This window comes from Haliotis rubra, unplaced genomic scaffold (genome assembly GCF_003918875.1).
Source record: "Haliotis rubra isolate DU_JTF1 unplaced genomic scaffold, ASM391887v1 Scf949, whole genome shotgun sequence".
In the NCBI taxonomy this organism is placed as follows: Eukaryota; Metazoa; Mollusca; class Gastropoda; order Lepetellida; family Haliotidae; genus Haliotis; species Haliotis rubra.
In genome coordinates this window covers 201,561-220,109 of record NW_025767689.1, presented here as the reverse complement: position 1 = coordinate 220,109, position 18,549 = coordinate 201,561, and the positions used below count along the sequence as shown (strand labels likewise).

Here is an 18,549-nt window from a genome sequence, read left to right as displayed (position 1 = left end):
CAGGGTAATTTATGTTCATATTCTTTTGTTGATAACGTTTGCGATTTGTGAATCTCTGCGAAAACATCTAAAATATGAAACAGGTGAGGCACCGGTTTACGGCCCAGTTCATTTCTGGTTCAAGTGGGTTAATCCTTTAAAGGGGACAATCAGTTCTCATATTTTTCTGATTTGGCCTTTGTATGCAGTAGGTTTTGTATCGTTGCTCATGTATCTGCATCAGATTCGATATATCCATATAGTGGTAGTGTTTATGTATCCTTGGTTTCCGGAAATATCAAAACAAAAGACATAATCCCTTCTCTATGTCATAATGTCTACATACAATTACTCAGTTCAAAGGTTACATCACTACAACTTAACGTTATTGTATTTCAGTGAAGCCTGACCTTTTGAACAGACTCCACAAGATAGGAGGTGTGACATTCACTTACGTCCTCTCTACCCCGAATGGTTAGGCTTCACCATGCCCATTTTCCTCTCAAGACCTAGATCCACAAAGATGCGTTTCGCTTAAAGCTTCTGAGAGGACTCTGTCGGATTTTCAGAGGCAGCTGCATGGGGCATTTTATGCAACGTTCGAGTTTGATTCAGAATCATCTGTTATCCTAACGTCTTGCCTTACCAAAGACGTTCTTAATGCAAAGAGCACAGAGGCCGACAACTGGAAGCTGAGGTACGAAGAAGTCTGTGTGAAAGAGTTCTTTAGTTCACTTAGCACTGGGCGAGTGGATATATCCCCTAAGGAAATTTGGAGAGACGTAGTTACAGCCATTGACGACCGGCAAATGTCTAACAGGGATGAAGCAGTTTTACACATTCATCCTGAGCGGGAGGCGCCTAGTTGTGGTCGGTCACAAGATCATCACAAGAACCTTTGATGCAAGTGCTGCACGCTATCAAAGAAAAAGCAACGGACGAATTACATATATAGGACAGAGCCTACCACGGTAGTCAAGACGGGTATTTTGTGGCAGTTGCGTTTACTGAAGAGAGTGGATTTTGAAAGGTTGATGTCCACAGAAATATCCAAATCTGAAAACAGAGTTGGTTTCCCAAGAGGCAATAATATTTTCAGGGGCTATGTGTGACGTGGATCCCGGCTTGTAAAGATCTGGAGGATACGATGCTTCCGTTCAGAGAGAAGCGTTTGTCGCTCTTGCCTGGAAGAGTTCAAACTTGTTCAGAAGAGATCCGTAACGGGAATATTATTGAGAAGAAGCTAAAATGCGTAAAAGGGATTTTTGAGACAAGGAAACGACGAGGTTAACGTGTACAGCCCGTCGAGGATGACTCGAGACGTATATCTGAAATGCTCACACATAGTCTGAAGAAGCGGGTCATAAATCTCATGACCCCGAATCTGTCCCATTGGTTGAATCTGCAAAATGGAAGAAGCTGTTGTGCCCTGACTGGACTGCACCGGGGACGTTTTGAGATCACTGTAGGACAAGACCAGATCTCATGTTGTCGTTGCTGCCACGGACGACGTTATTGAAGACGTGACAAAACACTTGGAAACGATCATCAAAAACAACTCTGTTATATGGGGACTCTATCCAGTTCAGCATCAGATACTATCGTTTCCTCGCTACGTATATGCGTAGTAACATGAACAATTTAGCCAGATCATATTCTGTAGACATTCAGGGAAGACTCACCAAGATATTTATTGAAAGGAACTAAAAATGGGGTGAAAAATGTCAAACAAAAGCTGAAAAGAAAACACTTTCCGAGGCGATGAGTGTACAAGTGTTACATGTTTAACAGACCAGAAATTGTCAAAATTACTTTTGTCCAGAGAAAGGAGGCGCGCAGATACAACGCATTGCTGACAATGAGAGGTGCGACATAGAGTACCAGGTGAAGCCCATGGACGTTTCGGTTATGACGAGATCTGTTCCTGGTATTGACGATCGCACACTGGTTCAAGCATTCACCACACCTGTATTACGCAGGACGAAGGTAAGCACATGAAGGTGTCGGGTTGTTGAATGAGTTACGAGTTACAAACTTCAGGTGATGAGGTGATGAAGTTGGGTTTAACGTCGTGCTTGAGAGTATATTTCGCTCATATGACGACGTGCATGCCTGTGTATGTCGTATGTGTGGCAGGCACTTAGAGACTGAAGCTGGTTTTATAGTGCTAGCCTACTGAGATACCATGCCGCAATGAAGCATGAATACCCCTCTCAGACACACATTATACTGACTCCAAGCCGACCAGCCCTTGTTGCACCCATTCATGCCGAGCGCCAGGCAGGGACCAACAAGTACCATATTTTGGTATGACGCGCGGTCAGGGATGGAACCCGCGACCTTCCGCTCTCCGGGCGGACGCTCTAACCACTACACCACGGAGGCGGTCCTATAAACTTCAGCATTACACGCAGTTTGATCCTCTGAGCGAGTGGGTGAAGTGGCAATATCACGGCGGAGGACGCCAAAAATGGGCTGCACACATTGTACCCATCGTATATAATCCGAACCCGGACATTCGGTGTGACGAGCGAACGCTTTAACCTCTGGAACTACCTCACCACCCTGTGATTGCGTTTGAACTTGACAAAAACATCTATGATAATTATTACAAAATACTTTCCTAACATGGATCTATTTAAATGGTCAAAACTATTATCAGGAATGAGATATTGAATAACAATTTACAACACCTTGTTCTCAAGCACAGCTGGAGAAGGGAGAACAAAACATTGAAACACGAATTCGGCCTGGCGAGGTGTGTAAGAACCACAATGCTATAAAGAACACATTCATATCAGTTATAACAGTTGTTTGAACATCTGGTGTCATCACTCTTTCAGGGATCAATTTGTGTGTTTTCCACCAATGCTTTGCGCTTTATGTCCAATGGAATCTATTTGGGCAGATTGATTATTCCCAGGTGTTCTACACGTAAACACCATAAATTACGTTCTGAATTGCAAGCATTCATCCCGCTATAATTTCTGTCGACAATAATAGTGTGTCTCAGTGTTATCTATATTTTGGAATGCACAACCTAAATGTATGATGTTACACTGTAGGACGTTCTCCAAGTGACAATGTACCTTCCGACGCGGGCGCTGAATCAAGTGCACCATTTGAAATAGTCATCATAGATGAAGATATTACGAAGCAACAGGTAACAAGTGTTCATGTGCATTATTTCTCGTATAAATGCAGTATGTGAAATAAGGCCCGTCCGACCGCCCCAGAAGGGCTAGGTTTCTGAAGAACGGTCTAAATTTACAGCTAGCCAGCCCGATGGCCTGGCAAAACATTCCATACATCTGAGTAAATTCACCATAACGTAGTGTTTGGTCTGGTTAAATCCATTTTTCGCTTATTTCATATACTGATATATGTAGAACATTCATTTGTGATAAACACCTTTCATTCTATTTTACAATAGACCGACGTCATAGTGAACAGCGCTCCATGGGATCTTCAACTTAGGAACGGTTCTGTGTCCAGCTCCATCCTTGAAGCTGGAGGAGAGGACATACAACAAGAATGTGACCCCAACGGAATTAAACCCGGAGAATTCGCCATCACTGGCGGGGGGAAAACTCAAGTGTAAGGACGTGTACCACGCCTGCCTCCCAACATGGAAGGAAGAAATGGAACGGGTATGCGAATAATGTAACTTATTAATAACGTATAGGTGCCTGGTGCCTTGGCTATTTATATTGTTACCTAAATACAAGTTACCTACATCTTACTGTATGTATTTCAATTAGTAGCGGGGCGGTGGGGTAGCCTAGTGGTTAAAGCGTAGGCTCGTCACGCCGAAGACCCGGGTTCGAATCCCCACATTGGTACAATGCGTGAAGCCCATTTCTGGTGTCCCCCGCCGTGATGTTGCTGGAATATTGCTAAAAGCGGCGTAAAACCAAACTCAGTCAGTCAGTCAATTAGTAGCATATATTCATACTGATCGAGTTCCAGGCAACGCATACATGTACACACACTCACTTCCAGGGGCGTAGCTACCATAAGAAAAAACAGCCCGGGCTTACACATGATTGTTGCTAAAAAGGCTTGACAAGCCCTCAATACTATCTAAATATGAAGCTTTGTAACCTATCGTGCGTACACGAAAAAAAATGGTGAATGTGAAATGTATGTATAGGTACACATCTTTAACATTTGATAAGTAAAATTCTTGGTTAGATTTCGAACCTGTGAACATATATCTGCTGATGCCGAAAGCGTATTCATTTATATAACGTCAGTGAAAACGAATATCCAGTTTTGACTATCCTCAAAAGTAGATTCCGTAAAGGGTAAAACAGCTGTTCAAAAATAAGAAGAATGGACCACCGGAAATCAGTGACTGTACCAGGTAGCCCTACAGAAACCATCCGCCATTCACACACTTTGGTTCCAAATGTAAGCATTTATAGCGAGACGCCACACGGCAGTGCTCCTGTCATGTGGTTGCAGTCTGTGAAGAAACCAGACAATCGAGTGATCGATGAACTAGAAAGTCTAGTTGTTGATTTTGAATTACAACTGCTGTGTAGAAGTTCAGTGATTCCGATGCTACCAGTAGAGAAAAACGTTGTGGAAACAGATTTGTCTTTACAGCATAGTCGAAGTCAGGACCAAACATTTCTTTTGACGTTGCCTCAGAGTACGTCGTGTTACCTTTGAGGTTCTCTGTAGTCCAGTTTTCGATATGACATATAATCTTTAACCACACTATTTATGATAGAAACACATCCAGATTGTTTTGTATTGCGCTGTCATGGTGTCACAGCAAAACACGATAGTGGGCATCTTATGAATGTATTCTAATGACGGCATAACCAATGGCGAGATATACACAGGACAAATCTTACGAACCGTTGCTATCATAAGTAGGATGCAAGTACGAAAAGAATATCTTACATCCCCTCTTTTTTATAAGCTCAAAACACTAACCAACAAAAGAAAATATTGTTATGTTATTGTCCATTCTGTTATGGATTAAAGCAGCTGACTATTAAACATTGTCATAAACAAATAAAAGTCATTTCAATGTTTCAATGATAAAACGTTCCTGCGGGTATACTGCTACAGTTTTGAGTCATTCAAAGTTTTAATGGCTTAAAGATTGCCCGACTTCTCGATGATGGGTAGGCAATTGGTTGTGGATGGTTCACTAGGACCACAGGCGTAACCTCAGACTGTGGAGATGTAGTCTCTACATGGGTTTTGCTCAGCTGGACTATTGTTGCCTTTAGAAGCCAGATGATCTCCTGGTACACTGGAGAGAATCTCATTCGTGGAGATGCAGAGTATGAACGAGGTGTGTTGGCGTAACCTGTCCCGACACCTGGTGTCAATCCTTTCCTTGTCTCACTCTCACACTGTCATGTCCATTTAGTGCAGCCCTTGGATGTGAACATCTGTCATAGTAATGCTTTTGACGCATTTTAGAATCCACCATTCCCTGTGCACACTTTCACAGCTGATGACCTTTGGTTTTAGTAAATCTGGATGACTGTTGGGCAGGAGATCCCATGTCACTAAATGGAGTGATTCGATATGAAGTAGAGACCAATAAGGATCATCGCCACTTAGCTTAGCTTTAAGCAGTAGTCGTTTCACGGTCTGTACAGATTTTTCAGCTAGACCATTTGCTTGAGGATACAAGAGTGAGGAGGTAATATGTACAAAGTCTCTGAATTCCACTGATGCATACTGCGGCCCATTATCACTTCCGCCTGGTACACCATGCCATGCAAACATCGACTTCATGTGAGTAATGACAGTCTTTGAATTTGTGTTTGACAGTAAAGCAATCTCTATATATCGACTGTAGTAATCAACTACCAGAAGATAGTCAAGTCCATTCAACTGGAACAAAACAGTTGCTACGAACTGCCATGGTAACTTAGGAATTTCACTGGGTATCATCGGTTCCTTGCACTGTTTCATCCTGTGCCACCATTCTCAACAGTTCTCTCAATGTCAGCTATCATACCTTGCACTCTCTCCTTGCACTTGACAATTCCCATATGGCCTGTATGTATCCTCTCTAACAGCTCCTTTCTCATGGAAATTGGAATGACAATTTTATCACCCTTGCAGATAATTCCATCCATACCTCAATTGCTTGATACTGCTTGGATAATCAAATTCTTACGCCATCCATTCATGATTATCTTCGCAAGCATCAAATGTTGACCATCCCCACTAATTTCTTTTCTTTTCTGATCTCTTACAGCTTCTTGTCAGATACTGGTAGGCTGCTTGTTACCATGTGCGCATATGACTCTTAATCAACAGACAGGTCGTCTTTGTTTGACGAAGATTCTGTGAAATGTCTGCTACAGGAACATTCTTCCAAGGTGTGAACTCTACATCTGCATCATTGATCTGAAATTTCATTCTCATGCGTTGAAGTCTCAGGGGAATATCATGTAATGGCTAGCATGGTGGCATGGTGTCACAACAAAACACGACAGCGGGCATCTCTTGAATGTATTCTACTTTGGTGGCATAACCACATGACGAGGTATACACACACTGCGCATGTGTGGTTCCAAAAACTTGTACAGATAAAATCTTACGAATTGTAGGATCCCAGTACGAAACGAATATCTTACCCAGATGGCCGGTACTAAAGTGCATGTATGTTACCCATGTTACGTACATTGGCGGGTGAGGGGGAGGGGGGGATATCAGACGTGGGTTTCTCAAGAAAGAGTCAACGGTTCTTACAAATGTCCTGATATTAGTTTTTTTTACCATTTGTGTTCTGGACTTCTTCATTTAGGTCCTTCGGAAAGTGATGTTAGACTGTCTCCAGAGAGCTTCCCAGGACGCACACAAGACCATTGCTTTTCCAGCTCTCGGTACTGGAAACCTGGGGTACCCAAAGGACGTAGTTGCCCAAACCATGATAGAAACTGCTCAACAGTTTCACCAAAACAACCCTGAATCTCCTCTTGAGAAAGTGAACATTGTGGTGCATAATGATGATGCTACGATATTTGAGGTACGTTTTCAAATCCCTGTGATACACTTTCTATCTGCCAATCACTAACTAAATCATTGTCGGTAAAGCGACCAAGAACATGGATACAGATATTTTTATTTTATTTTAGGTACACTAAGGATTGTAATGTTTGCTTTGCGTTATTTCAATACGATTATCTTCATTCACTTGTTACGCTACAAATTCGTTTGTTAAACTACAAACGTTTCAAACTCACTCAATATCACCGTGATTAATTATTGTAGTTTCCCCAAATTGTAAAGGAATCCTTTATGTGCCTCAGGCTTTCCAACGCGTGAAAGAAAAAACCGACGAAGAAATGAAGAGGAGAATCTCTTTCAACACCCGCAGAAACAACAGAGTCTTTGGTAAGAATCCGCCACCTTTACGTTTACATGCTTATGGGTTTAAACTGTATTGCTGACTTAAACGTCAGGGATGAATCTCCTTTTGTAAACTTTTAATGGAACCATCTTGATGATAGATGAAGGATCCTCATCTTGACGGATCAATTATAGTCTTGAGTAATGCTGAAACAAGTATGTTACGGAAGCGACAGTTAGTATGCATATTTAAAAATATTGTATGTCCAGAATGGAATTTTACCCAATCCTATCCTCCTCCAGATATTGATGCCATGGAAGGAGCTACAAGGGAGACAACTGGGTCACAGCCATCACAACTGGCAAGACAGGTTACTCTTCACGTGTCCTCCGATGACATCCGTCATGTGGAAACAGCTTCCAGACTGTTGGACACGTTTTGTAAAGAAGCTATTACAACACAATGTAATTCATATGACAGTTTGAAAACTATGAATCAACGACAGGTAGGGTATATAGATCATAATCTTAGATGTCCTGCAATATCGATTACTCTCTCTCTCTCTCTCTCTCTCTCTCTCTCTCTCTGTCTCTCTCTCTCTCTCTCTCTCTCTCTCGCTGCTTGGCCTGCAATCAGTATCTGCATTAAATTTTATGGCTATGGGGAGGGAGAGAAGGTCCGTTAGCATTAATATAATGAAAATTGTATACTGACTGAGTTTGATTTTACGCCGCTTTTAGCAATATTCCAGCAACATCGCGGCGGGCACCAGAAATTGGCCTCACACATTGTACCCATGTGGGGATTCGAACCCGGGTCTTCGGCGTGACGAGCCAACGCTTTAACCACTAGGCAACCTCACCGCCCGAAAATTGTATAACTGTATACTACATTGTAATCAACTCATCATACCGACACAGGGTCTCTATTAACTATGCAAGTAAGAAGATGTGTAATGGTCTTAAAACAACTTGATAATTCTCCTTCAGACTTCATTTCATTGAATATATTGATTTATTGATAATATTTGCCTTAAAATCATAACCTTTTTGTGACAGAATATCTTTGGCAACATGTTCAAAATTGTAAAAAGGTGAACTATCGCATAAGTTTCATCCAAATATATCCATCCCCCTACGGCTAACATCCATGACCTCAATTATCTGAAATTTGGTCAGAGTGGTCCATGCGTAATACCCGTGAAGGTCCGGGTTAGAATGAATCTTCAGTAACCCATGATTGTCGTAATAGGCGACACATCCGGAAGATCGGGTTCGTGTCATCAGGAAAGACTTAACAGAAGGTAAAGGGTTCGGGTGGTCAGGCTCGCTGACTTAGGTTGCCACATGTAATCGGTTCCCACTTGCGCAGATCGATGCTCATGCTGATGATCACTGGATTGTCTGGTCCAGACTCGATTTTTTACAGACCGCCGCCATATAGCTGGAATATTTCTGAGTGCGGCGTAAAACTAAACACACTCATTCACTACATATGAAGTGATTATTGTTCTTGTTACGGTGATTTTGAACGACTTTGACAACACTATTTGGATGTGCTCTGTAAATAACAGTATTGGTCATTAGTGAGTGAGTTAATACCTAACGTCAGATCGACAATGTTTCAGCCCGTCGTGACGAAATGGTCTTTACTGAAGCAATGATATTAAAAATAGTTTCTCTTGGAAACATTATACTGTTTCACTAAATATATGATTATGGCCTCAATATATACGAAACACTTCTTATATTAGCTTGGTTGTCTGTGTTCATTTTATCGGATCTGTTCTTTCCTTGCAGCAGGATAAAATTCGGAAACTGAGTTTAAAGCACTCAATTTCTGTTGACTTCGACCCCATGACTGGCGAAGTTAAACTAGAAGGTCTGAAATCGGACGTGATGGATGCCATGGTCTCAGTTCACACCACATGTAACGACATCCTTTTACAAAAACAACGGGATGAAAAGGCCAAACTCATCTCGTCCTACGTGAGGTGGGAATACACTCATGTGTCAGGCACAGGTGCGATTTCTCATTATGATAAATTCATCAACCAAAAGATTGAAAAAGCCTATATGGCCAAGAAGGATTTTCTCTACCTACCAGTCATCGATGGCAACGAGTATGTTCTTGATTTTAAGAAAATGGAAGAAATCGATCGGAATAATCAGGAAGATCGGGTTCGTGTCATCAGGAAAGATTTAACAGAAGGTAAAAGGTTTCAGTCATAATACATACATCAGGTTGGGAGTATTAATATAGAATGCCATTGCAAAAGACTACCCAGTCTTGACTCTTCTTCAGAAACAAATTCAAGTGCAAAATACAGAGTCGTGCAAAAAGTATTCGCCACTTGACGTAATTTACAAAGACTTACATGTTAATTTAGTGTAGCCTAAATAATTTTCATGAGTTTAATTTTCGTAAGATCTACGTCAAATTTTGCATATTTGTGAGGAATCATCTTACCTACAATCACACCATTTCTGTTTCCGTTGCTTATTTATCGAATGGCAACAATTAATCAACATATGTACAGTGTCTTGAACTCCTCTAACATGGCGGCCTAAGGGATTGCGCATTGTGGAACCATACGCAGGTTCATAAATGTGATGTCATTAGTTAAATAGTGGTCGGAAAATGAACTGAAATTACGTGTGCAGAGCAGAGATGATTTCAAATTTGCCTGTCAAATTTTACAAAGATCCATCCTGAACTCACTTCATGAAAATTATTTATGCTGCACTGAAATAAAACTTAAGCCTATGGAAATTACGTCATGTGTCCGAATACTTTTTGCAAGACTCTGTAGCTGTGGGAATCATATGAATGGACCAGTGAAAATCATTGGTGGCACCAGGTGGTCAGGCTGGCGACGTGGTAGATGTATTATTTGGTATTACTGTTGAGTAGACAGATGATCCTGGTGTCAGTCACAGGATTGTCTGGTATACACGCCATTAGCTGAAATACTGTGGGGTGTTAAACAACAAACAATTGCCAACTGATCACATTAATGTGTACTTTTCATGAATGTATTTGTTTCACGTTTGCCTTGTTTTTAATTCATGAGGCTGTTTCTAATTATAATGTGTGTGCAGATCCCATTATAGTTTGGCTGCTGGTTTAAGACTGAAGGCTCATTTGCACGGACGTTATATATGTTTTGCATGGGTTGGATGCATGTACCATCACTTAACAAGCATTTTCGTTTTGGCTTCACAGGGACAATATTTGAAACACCTTCGTACTGGTCTCCAGTGGACACAGAATGTGAAATGATTGAACTCAAGAAGAAAACGAGCGAATACAGGAAAGTTGAGGAGGCATTTTCAAACAGTGTCGGAAGACAAATAACAATCCTCAAGGTACTACATTTAATACAATGTACTTCACACATAGGGTGCCTTTCACTCTTAATACCATCCCTTTTCATTTGTCATCTAACCCCTCTTACCCCGAAGACTACAAAACTTCTTTCGACTGCTGGCAGACGACTAACCCGTAGGTCTCACTGTTAAAGACCACTAAAAGGCTACATTGCTGAGGTAACTCGATTGCGAATAACAGGGTTAAACGTGTGAAGCTCAAGAAAAGGATCAAGAAATTACACCTCTTCTCAATTCTGTTAACGCCATGGCGTCACCGTTTAATTTTCCTCCACTTTCCAATCTTGAAGTCAGAACTGGCTGTCTGGCTTGCAATGTGCAAAAAATAATTACATTAAATCTCTCCTGTGAAAATGGAGGATGGATTCTGCTCAACTAGGATGCGGACACGCCACCATCATTTGAAGAAACCTGTGGACCTTTAAGTTTGTTTTGTTGAAGTCCGTGATAGTTAGAATCAGAACATTTCAGCCATCCCCCGTAATAAAGCTTAGTTTGAGGGCGTTTTGTACAGGTGTTTTTCGTCAAAGTTATATTATCAGTTGTTTTCAGATAAAGCGGATTCAGGCTCAGTGGTTATGGAAACTTTATGTGATAAAGAGACAACATCTAGAAAAACAACAACAACAGAATCCAGCTGCAGAAGTCAATACTGAACGCGTACTCTGGCACGGTACAAGCATGGATGCAATTCCGTGTATAGCAAAGAATGGTTTCAATCGCAGCTATAGTGGAAAGAATGGTAAGTCCCTATCAATATATTCCACATGTATTGGTTGCACTATTCTTTGGTGGTGATGTTTATTTATAATTGATTGCCTGCAACCCCTGGGTGTTGCACGAGGTGCCTCCATGGAATAAAGTGAGTTATCGTATCCCGAATCTTCATATTGACAACTTTTACTGTATGTGTCGGTATTATGAATTATGCATATACAAAGACAAAAGGTGTTTTCCAGAAAACACAGGGACCTCTTCTTATTTTGAAATATTTGAATGAACGTTTTAAAGGTGCCCTGAATATCATAGACGTTGTTTTCAATTAATTTTCAGCGACCGCATTCGGAAAGGGTGTGTACTTTGCAGTCAGCGCTTCTGTCTCTGACAAGGACAAGTATTCTGAGCCAGACAGTCAGGGTCACAAGCACATGTTCCAGGCCCGAGTCCTCACGGGAAATTACTGTAAGGGACGAATGAAATGAATGTTCCACCGATGATAGATTCGGAGAATCAAACATTCTATGATTCGGTGGTGGATAACACCGAAGCTCCCGTCATGTTCATCATTTTCCATGATGCCCAAGCATATCCAGAATATCTTATCACCTACAACTGATACCCCCAGCATATCTAAAATACCATGTCAGTGACGCCCAACATTATCCAGTATATTATATATATATATATAACGAATAAGGGAACACATGAAAGTACAAGTGTTCCTTTATTCTTTTCAGGTTTCTTCACAAGGTATGTTTTGCACAATGGGTGAAATTCTGGAAATAAATAAAGGAACATGTCTACTTTCATGTGTTGCCTTATTCATTTCCATGAGAATATATTATGCACAAAATAGGGATATTTTGCTTTGAAGTGAAATTGCAGGAATATTTACCTATTCAAGTTATCTATTTGAGTCATTTCTGACAAAAAACTCACTCTCAAACTAGACATGGTTACTGTCATCAAGCGCCTGACCTCAGAGAGTGCGTGTAAGGGGCGATATGCCAGATTTACCATTGTGAGTCTGTTGGTAGCTGATACATACTGATTTGTTCATTAAGTCACCCTCTCAGGAATACCTAGTTACAGTACTGACCATGCGAGGTTTTCAGTGTGTTCTGCAGGTATGCTATAAGTGACCATACGTCCTTGGTGTATTGAACGTGAGCGCGGAGATGTTTTTAATGAATCGATGTTAACTTTCGACTTCCATGATCGATGGCACCGAGTTTGGTGACGTTCGAATGAGCGGACGTCAAGGACGTACAGCATGATTGTTATGGGGTGGATTCATAGTGGTGATTGTTACAGCAGGAATCAGATTATATGAGCTTCGCTACCACCAATTGTTATCACGTTACAGCGCTGCTTAATTAAGATCTATCTATGAGTGTCAAATACAATAGCTGTCAACAAAGAGGAACAAAGGGAATCGAACCCAGGTCTTCGGAAAGACGAGCGAACTCTTTTACCACTGGGCTACCCCAGCGCCCCCTCATCACACCAACCATCATAGCCATTAATCTCACCACCAACTCCCAAGTTGATATGGATCAGATCCGTTTTCCCACTATCCCCTACATTTTGGTCATAGTAAATTGTCATCTGTCAATGATTTACCCCAGTTTATCCAGAATATATTATCACCTACAAATGATACTCAAGCTTATCCAGACTATCTGAACATATATCAAGAATGTCGAAACTGATCTGTATAAGAGCATCAGCAGTTTGACCTACCATCAGTGCTGCCTTCCAGTGTGGCACAGTACGCTCATCTTCTTCACGAAAACCCGGCATCATTTACAAGTGATAGTGATTCATAAGACTAAAGCTTATTGTATAGAATTTTATAATGGACACTGCTTTAAGCATGGATACTTGATGAGTATGTATGAACATGCTTCTTGTATTTATTCAGTAAAGGACCTTTTTAGTAATGTTAATTATCATTTAATCATTGATTTTTTAAAAGAGATAGACTTGTTAAATGAATTTTGATATATGTTTTGTAAATAGATGAGGTTTTATAATTGGTAGTTCAGATTTTTTCAACTTAGATTGTTAGTGGCTGTATCCTGAAAGGGGGTTGAAGTAGCGTAAAATTATTGTCCTCCTGAGAGGGTACGTAATCCCCAAAACTTTCAAAGTAAAGTTAGGCTTGCCACGTTTTTAATCGTAGAATATGTGTGCTTTTAATTTATGGCCAGATTTCTCTTCTGTCGCCAATGGCTGAAGGAATGGTGTAAATCTAACTAGGGTCCATGCAGGTAGCGAAAGTAATGTACGTCCCCATGGTTCCTAGTATGGTGATCTAACTTCAGCTGTTGGCGATCTATAGCCCGTTTTTATATTGTATTGTCTTCTTTAATTGGAATGTTTTAGCTTTGTTCGCTAGTTTTATATTCATATCTGTGATAATCTAGTATTTTTACTGTCCTTCGTCGGCAGGTTTTTATAATATCTATATATATTCTATTTCAATGTCAAATGTTCTCGTCACGATATGGCTGAAATACTGCCGATGTGACGTTACACTTGTATTTATTTGCTTATATCAGCTTGATATGTCCTCACAGTTTTCTTCAGTACAGTAGAAGCCAGTATGTCTAGCAATTTCGCATTACAGTTTCTTTTACTCTCCCATGATAATCGTTAGTATTTAAGATATGTTTATATTGACACTCCTTGTTTCTTGCTTCACAACTACGAACATATGATCCATTCGTACATTTCCACCAGTGTCGATACTGAATATTCTCTGAAGATGGCGAAACGTATTTAGTACGTTTTAGTAAGTCATATTAATACAATAATTCATATACAACAAGACAATAATTGAAATTGTTTAAATATTATCATTTCAAAATGAAGCAAAAACAAGGGCGTTTTTGTTTGGTTGATTAGTGTGGTATTGTGCTCATATGTTCTTACATACATGAGGCCATGTATAAAGACGAAGGACGTCAAATGTGTGTCACAACGTGAATGACATAGAGGTGTTGTTCAGAATATAGGCTAAGACGTGTGTTGCCCGATACATTTTGCCGATTTAATCTGAGCGCTTATTGTCTAGAGCACGCGCTGATTTCCCGCTCTGTTCTACATAATCTTGGCTTAGTCACTGGCTGGATCCGAGGGTGAAGGAGAGACGTTGCGGAGATATGAAGTTTTGGGAATGTTTAGTATTGTGACAATCCCTGGATTGTCTGGCCCAGACTCGATTTGTTTACAAACAACACCATACAGCTGTAATAATGCTGAAACAAATATATGCTCATGATATAGTCACAATTGTACAATCCACTCTGCATTTAGCAGAGATTTCTGATGAATGCGAACAGGGTTTTGTCGCTTCTAGAAAATCGTTGTGCCTTGGTAAAACAGAATTTTCATTTTAATATGAGTTGATGTGTGAGTCAGCCAGCGGATGTGTCTAGGATGTGCAGTAACTAGTTACACATCAATAATCATGCATTAAGAATATAATCATGCAGATATACTGTAACGAAAGGGCAGCAAAATAACCAGACTATTCCAGATTGTTTTGAAGACAAATTTTCTTTCTGTATGGGAGCCACTGGTCCAAATTACAGACATATCGAAGTAACTTCTCTGAACGCAATTTAAAGATGCCAGGAAAATTCAGATTAGGATGTAATTACGTAGTAATCATGTTAGCATGAGGTGGATAAATACGTGCATGGACACTAGTAGTTATACGGTGTTTTAAAGGGGGTACTGTAAGACCTTTGTAAATTCCGTATTTCCTGAGGCGAATTTGAGGTTTTGTTAAACGACATTTGAAATACAGAAACATTTTATTTTTTGGATATATTTATTGACACAAACAAATAAGAAATTATGACAACAATTTTATCACTCTGTTTATACTCATAATTGCATAACTTTAAAATTTCAAAGCGATCAGCCGTTTGGCAGTCACATTCCATCTAAGGTCAAGGTCATTCGTACAACCCGTGTAGTGTGTCACATGACAGATTTGACGGGGGGGTACGGTTCGTACACCCTGGCAAATCCACCTACATGGTTTGGTATGCTTTGGCTATCGACCAGTCAGAATTCGACAAATTTATCTTAAGGGTAATAAGTACACATATTTAGCAAATACACACGTATAAGCAAATACACATCGTAGTAATAATATGTGTTAGTGAACTTGTTTTGTATCTTTTGCTATTAAATTGATATAAACAGAGATCGTGTGGTGTCTGTGGTTCTTGTCTGCTCATTATACTTACTTACTTATAAATGTGTTCACTGCACTGCCAATTATGATATATTTACAAATATACATATTTCTACCAGAGGTATCTTCATGACATACGTAATTATGTATAAGTACTATGCATATTGTCTTATTAAGTCTAAAGTTAGGACATAATGTTAAATGCTATGGCACATCGGTGAATCTTCCTGTGTCTCTATCAGTGTGCCTTCTCTTGTAACCACAATGAAGACAGTTCTACATACCTCCTCCCAATCCGTCATAGAATGCAAAGAGTAACGACGTTGGAGTGAAACCTGACACACAATAAGGCAGGTTACAGGGACAGGTACTCTGGCAAGAAAGACTGAGGTGGCTATCATCGTCCAAAAAAGGGTAAAAGATTGGTTCCGCTCTACAAAGTACCCTTGTAAAGGAGATAAGGAAGTGTAGGTGGGCGTTTGTACTGCGCTGTCATCTCTGTTAAGAAGAAAACTCAAAGTAACATGTGGTGTATTTGAGATTACACTTAGTAAAGTACATATTCCAGTACTTTTGTTGGGTTGATTCCCATCCGGGATTCGAAACCACACCCTCAGAGTCAGGCATCTAATCACCAGCACACATAAGTCAGACGCCTATCCCGCTCAGCCACCGAGGCTTCCACTAAAATGGAAACTATTTTAAAGTTTGATGAATTCACAACTGAAAACAAACTTTTTGGAATACGCAGGACTTATCATGCAATTAAATCGTTCATCCATCGCAAGAAAATAAAACTAAACAAAGTGGAACAACCATTTATTCCATATAATTTAAATGTCTTGTATAAGGGGAAAAAGGGAAGTAAAATATTCTATACTACACTATCCAAATGATACACTTCACAAGGAAAATTAAGTAATCAATTAAAATGGGAACGAGATATCAACGAAATTATCCCAGAAGACCAGTGGAAAATTTATAACTACATACCTTTTAGAGCAACACTTAATACACAACTTCGATGGCTACAATTTAAAATTGTCCGGAGAATTCTGACAACAAATAAAAACTATTGAACTATAATGTTATATCACATTCATTGTGTTCTTTTTGTGATAAGGAATCAGACACCATTATTCATATGTTATATGTTATGAGTGCAAACATATTAAAACGTTGTGGAAGCAATTAACAGATTGGATAGACATTGAAACTGGCACACAATTAGAATTGAACATAAAAGAACATTTCTTTTGGATATAAAGAAAGAAGAAACGACGTCTTAAATCTAATGTTAATGTCCACAAAACAATTCATCTATGCAAACAGATGTTAAAACCTATCCCCACCATAAACGGACTAACGCGCCATCTACATACCTTATATCAGGTAAATAAATATGCAGCATACTCAAGATGACAATACACGGGTTTTTGGTCTTTTTCGTCTTCATCTCATAACCTCTTCATATGATCAATTTAAACTACTCATCAAAACATGTGAAATCCCCTTAACATTAAAGAAAATACTTAATGTTCTTTTTTCATTCGATGTCCGCCAATGTACAAATGAAAATATATTATATACAATACTATATTATATGTACATGTATCTCACACTATTCACTTGACTGCGTCTGTAATCATGTAATACCCTGTACATTTCAAAAAGAAATAAAGTGATGAAAAAAATGGAAGTCGGACAACTGGTAGTCAAGATTAAGGACTTTGTGTACCCCTCTGATATTTAAACCATATATTTCTTCAAAAATAGATAGTGTAAAACCGAATATAGACATGACCTTTGAGAACAATCTATCATATAGGAAAGAAGAGCCACTTTCAGACATTTTTGGGCCAGTTGGCTCTGTAAGGGTGAGCGTTTATCTAGATATGGAGGCAAGCCCTTCACAGCCATCTCAGCGTGAAGGGACTTCATTTCGTTTACGCTCTCCTATTGAGCCCCCATGAGTAGCTCACATAATGTTATACAATGGAATTGCAGACGCCCGAGGAACAATTTTAATGGTCTACAATTATTATCACAAGATTTGAAACCATCAGCGTTTAGTTTAGACCTACCTGAAAAGCAACGATAATCTGACTTTAGTCAGAACAATTCATATCATTCGTTTCACTCCAGGTGATGAATCCTCTGGTGGTGCTTCTATTTTGGTCAGGCAGGGTGTTATTCATAGCCATGTCCCTCTTAAAAGCAATCTTCAGGTTGTTCCTGTCCGCCTTTCTTTACAAATAACCTTCACGCTTAGTTCACTGTACATTTCTCCATCTTCGGCTCTTCAGCAGTCCGATCTTCAGGATCTGTTCGACCAGCTTCCCAGACCCTGTATTATCATGGGTAATCTTATCGGGCACAACCCTTTGTGGGGAAGTACCGATACTAACAATAAAGAGAAAATCCTCGAAGACTTCATTTCTAACAATAATTTATGTTATAATTGGGATTACACTTTCTTAGTAAAGTACAAATTCTAGTAGTTTTTTGGGGTTGAGTCCCATCCGGGATTCGAACCAACACCTTATGAGTCAGGCACCAAATCGCCAGCACACAGCCGCCTAACCCGCTCAGCCAGAACATATGTTGCATTTGACCACTTTCTAAATGGCATTGTGCTATAATAATTTATGCATGTTTAATGATGGATCAGGCACTTATTTACATTCTGCTTTTGGAACTTATTCTGCACTTGTTCTGTCTCTTACAGATCCAAATCTTTATGACGAATTTGAATGGTCAGTCCACGATGACCTGTGTTGACCACCTCCCCACAATAATTTCAGCTATAAACCCGAATGATGATCCATCTGCAACATGATGGAATTTTAATAAGGCTAACTGGCCATTATTTCAGACACTGTGTACTGACAACTTGAAATCTGACCTTTTTGACA

General features: G+C 39.9%; 1 protein-coding gene across 3 annotated transcripts; it reads left to right on the top strand.

The window, feature by feature from the left end:
- The first annotated feature begins 959 nt into the window (after positions 1 to 959).
- Positions 960 to 12,102, top strand: LOC124264853 (protein mono-ADP-ribosyltransferase PARP14-like). Of its 3 annotated transcripts, XM_046699635.1 has the most exons (11): positions 960 to 1,965; positions 3,045 to 3,142; positions 3,413 to 3,629; positions 6,215 to 6,338; positions 6,767 to 6,988; positions 7,272 to 7,356; positions 7,615 to 7,817; positions 9,112 to 9,523; positions 10,538 to 10,680; positions 11,254 to 11,443; positions 11,755 to 12,102. In XM_046699635.1, exons 5-11 carry the CDS (start codon positions 6,782 to 6,784, stop codon positions 11,901 to 11,903), a joined length of 1,389 nt encoding a protein of 462 aa, XP_046555591.1. In that variant the 5' UTR covers positions 960 to 1,965; positions 3,045 to 3,142; positions 3,413 to 3,629; positions 6,215 to 6,338; positions 6,767 to 6,781; the 3' UTR covers positions 11,904 to 12,102. The 3 variants fall into 3 exon arrangements, with proteins under 3 accessions (XP_046555591.1, XP_046555590.1, XP_046555592.1); XM_046699634.1 differs by lacking the exon at positions 6,215 to 6,338; XM_046699636.1 differs by lacking the exons at positions 960 to 1,965; positions 3,045 to 3,142; positions 3,413 to 3,629 and having other exon boundaries at positions 4,126 to 6,338.
- Positions 12,103 to 18,549: the final 6,447 nt, after the last annotated feature.

Excerpts from the sequence above, each read along its gene's own strand:
- LOC124264853 (XM_046699634.1), top strand. Across the intron at positions 7,818-9,111 it reads AAACTATGAATCAACGACAG|CAGGATAAAATTCGGAAACT; the intron begins GTAGGGTATATA and ends CTTTCCTTGCAG. Across the intron at positions 10,681-11,253 it reads GACAAATAACAATCCTCAAG|ATAAAGCGGATTCAGGCTCA; the intron begins GTACTACATTTA and ends AGTTGTTTTCAG.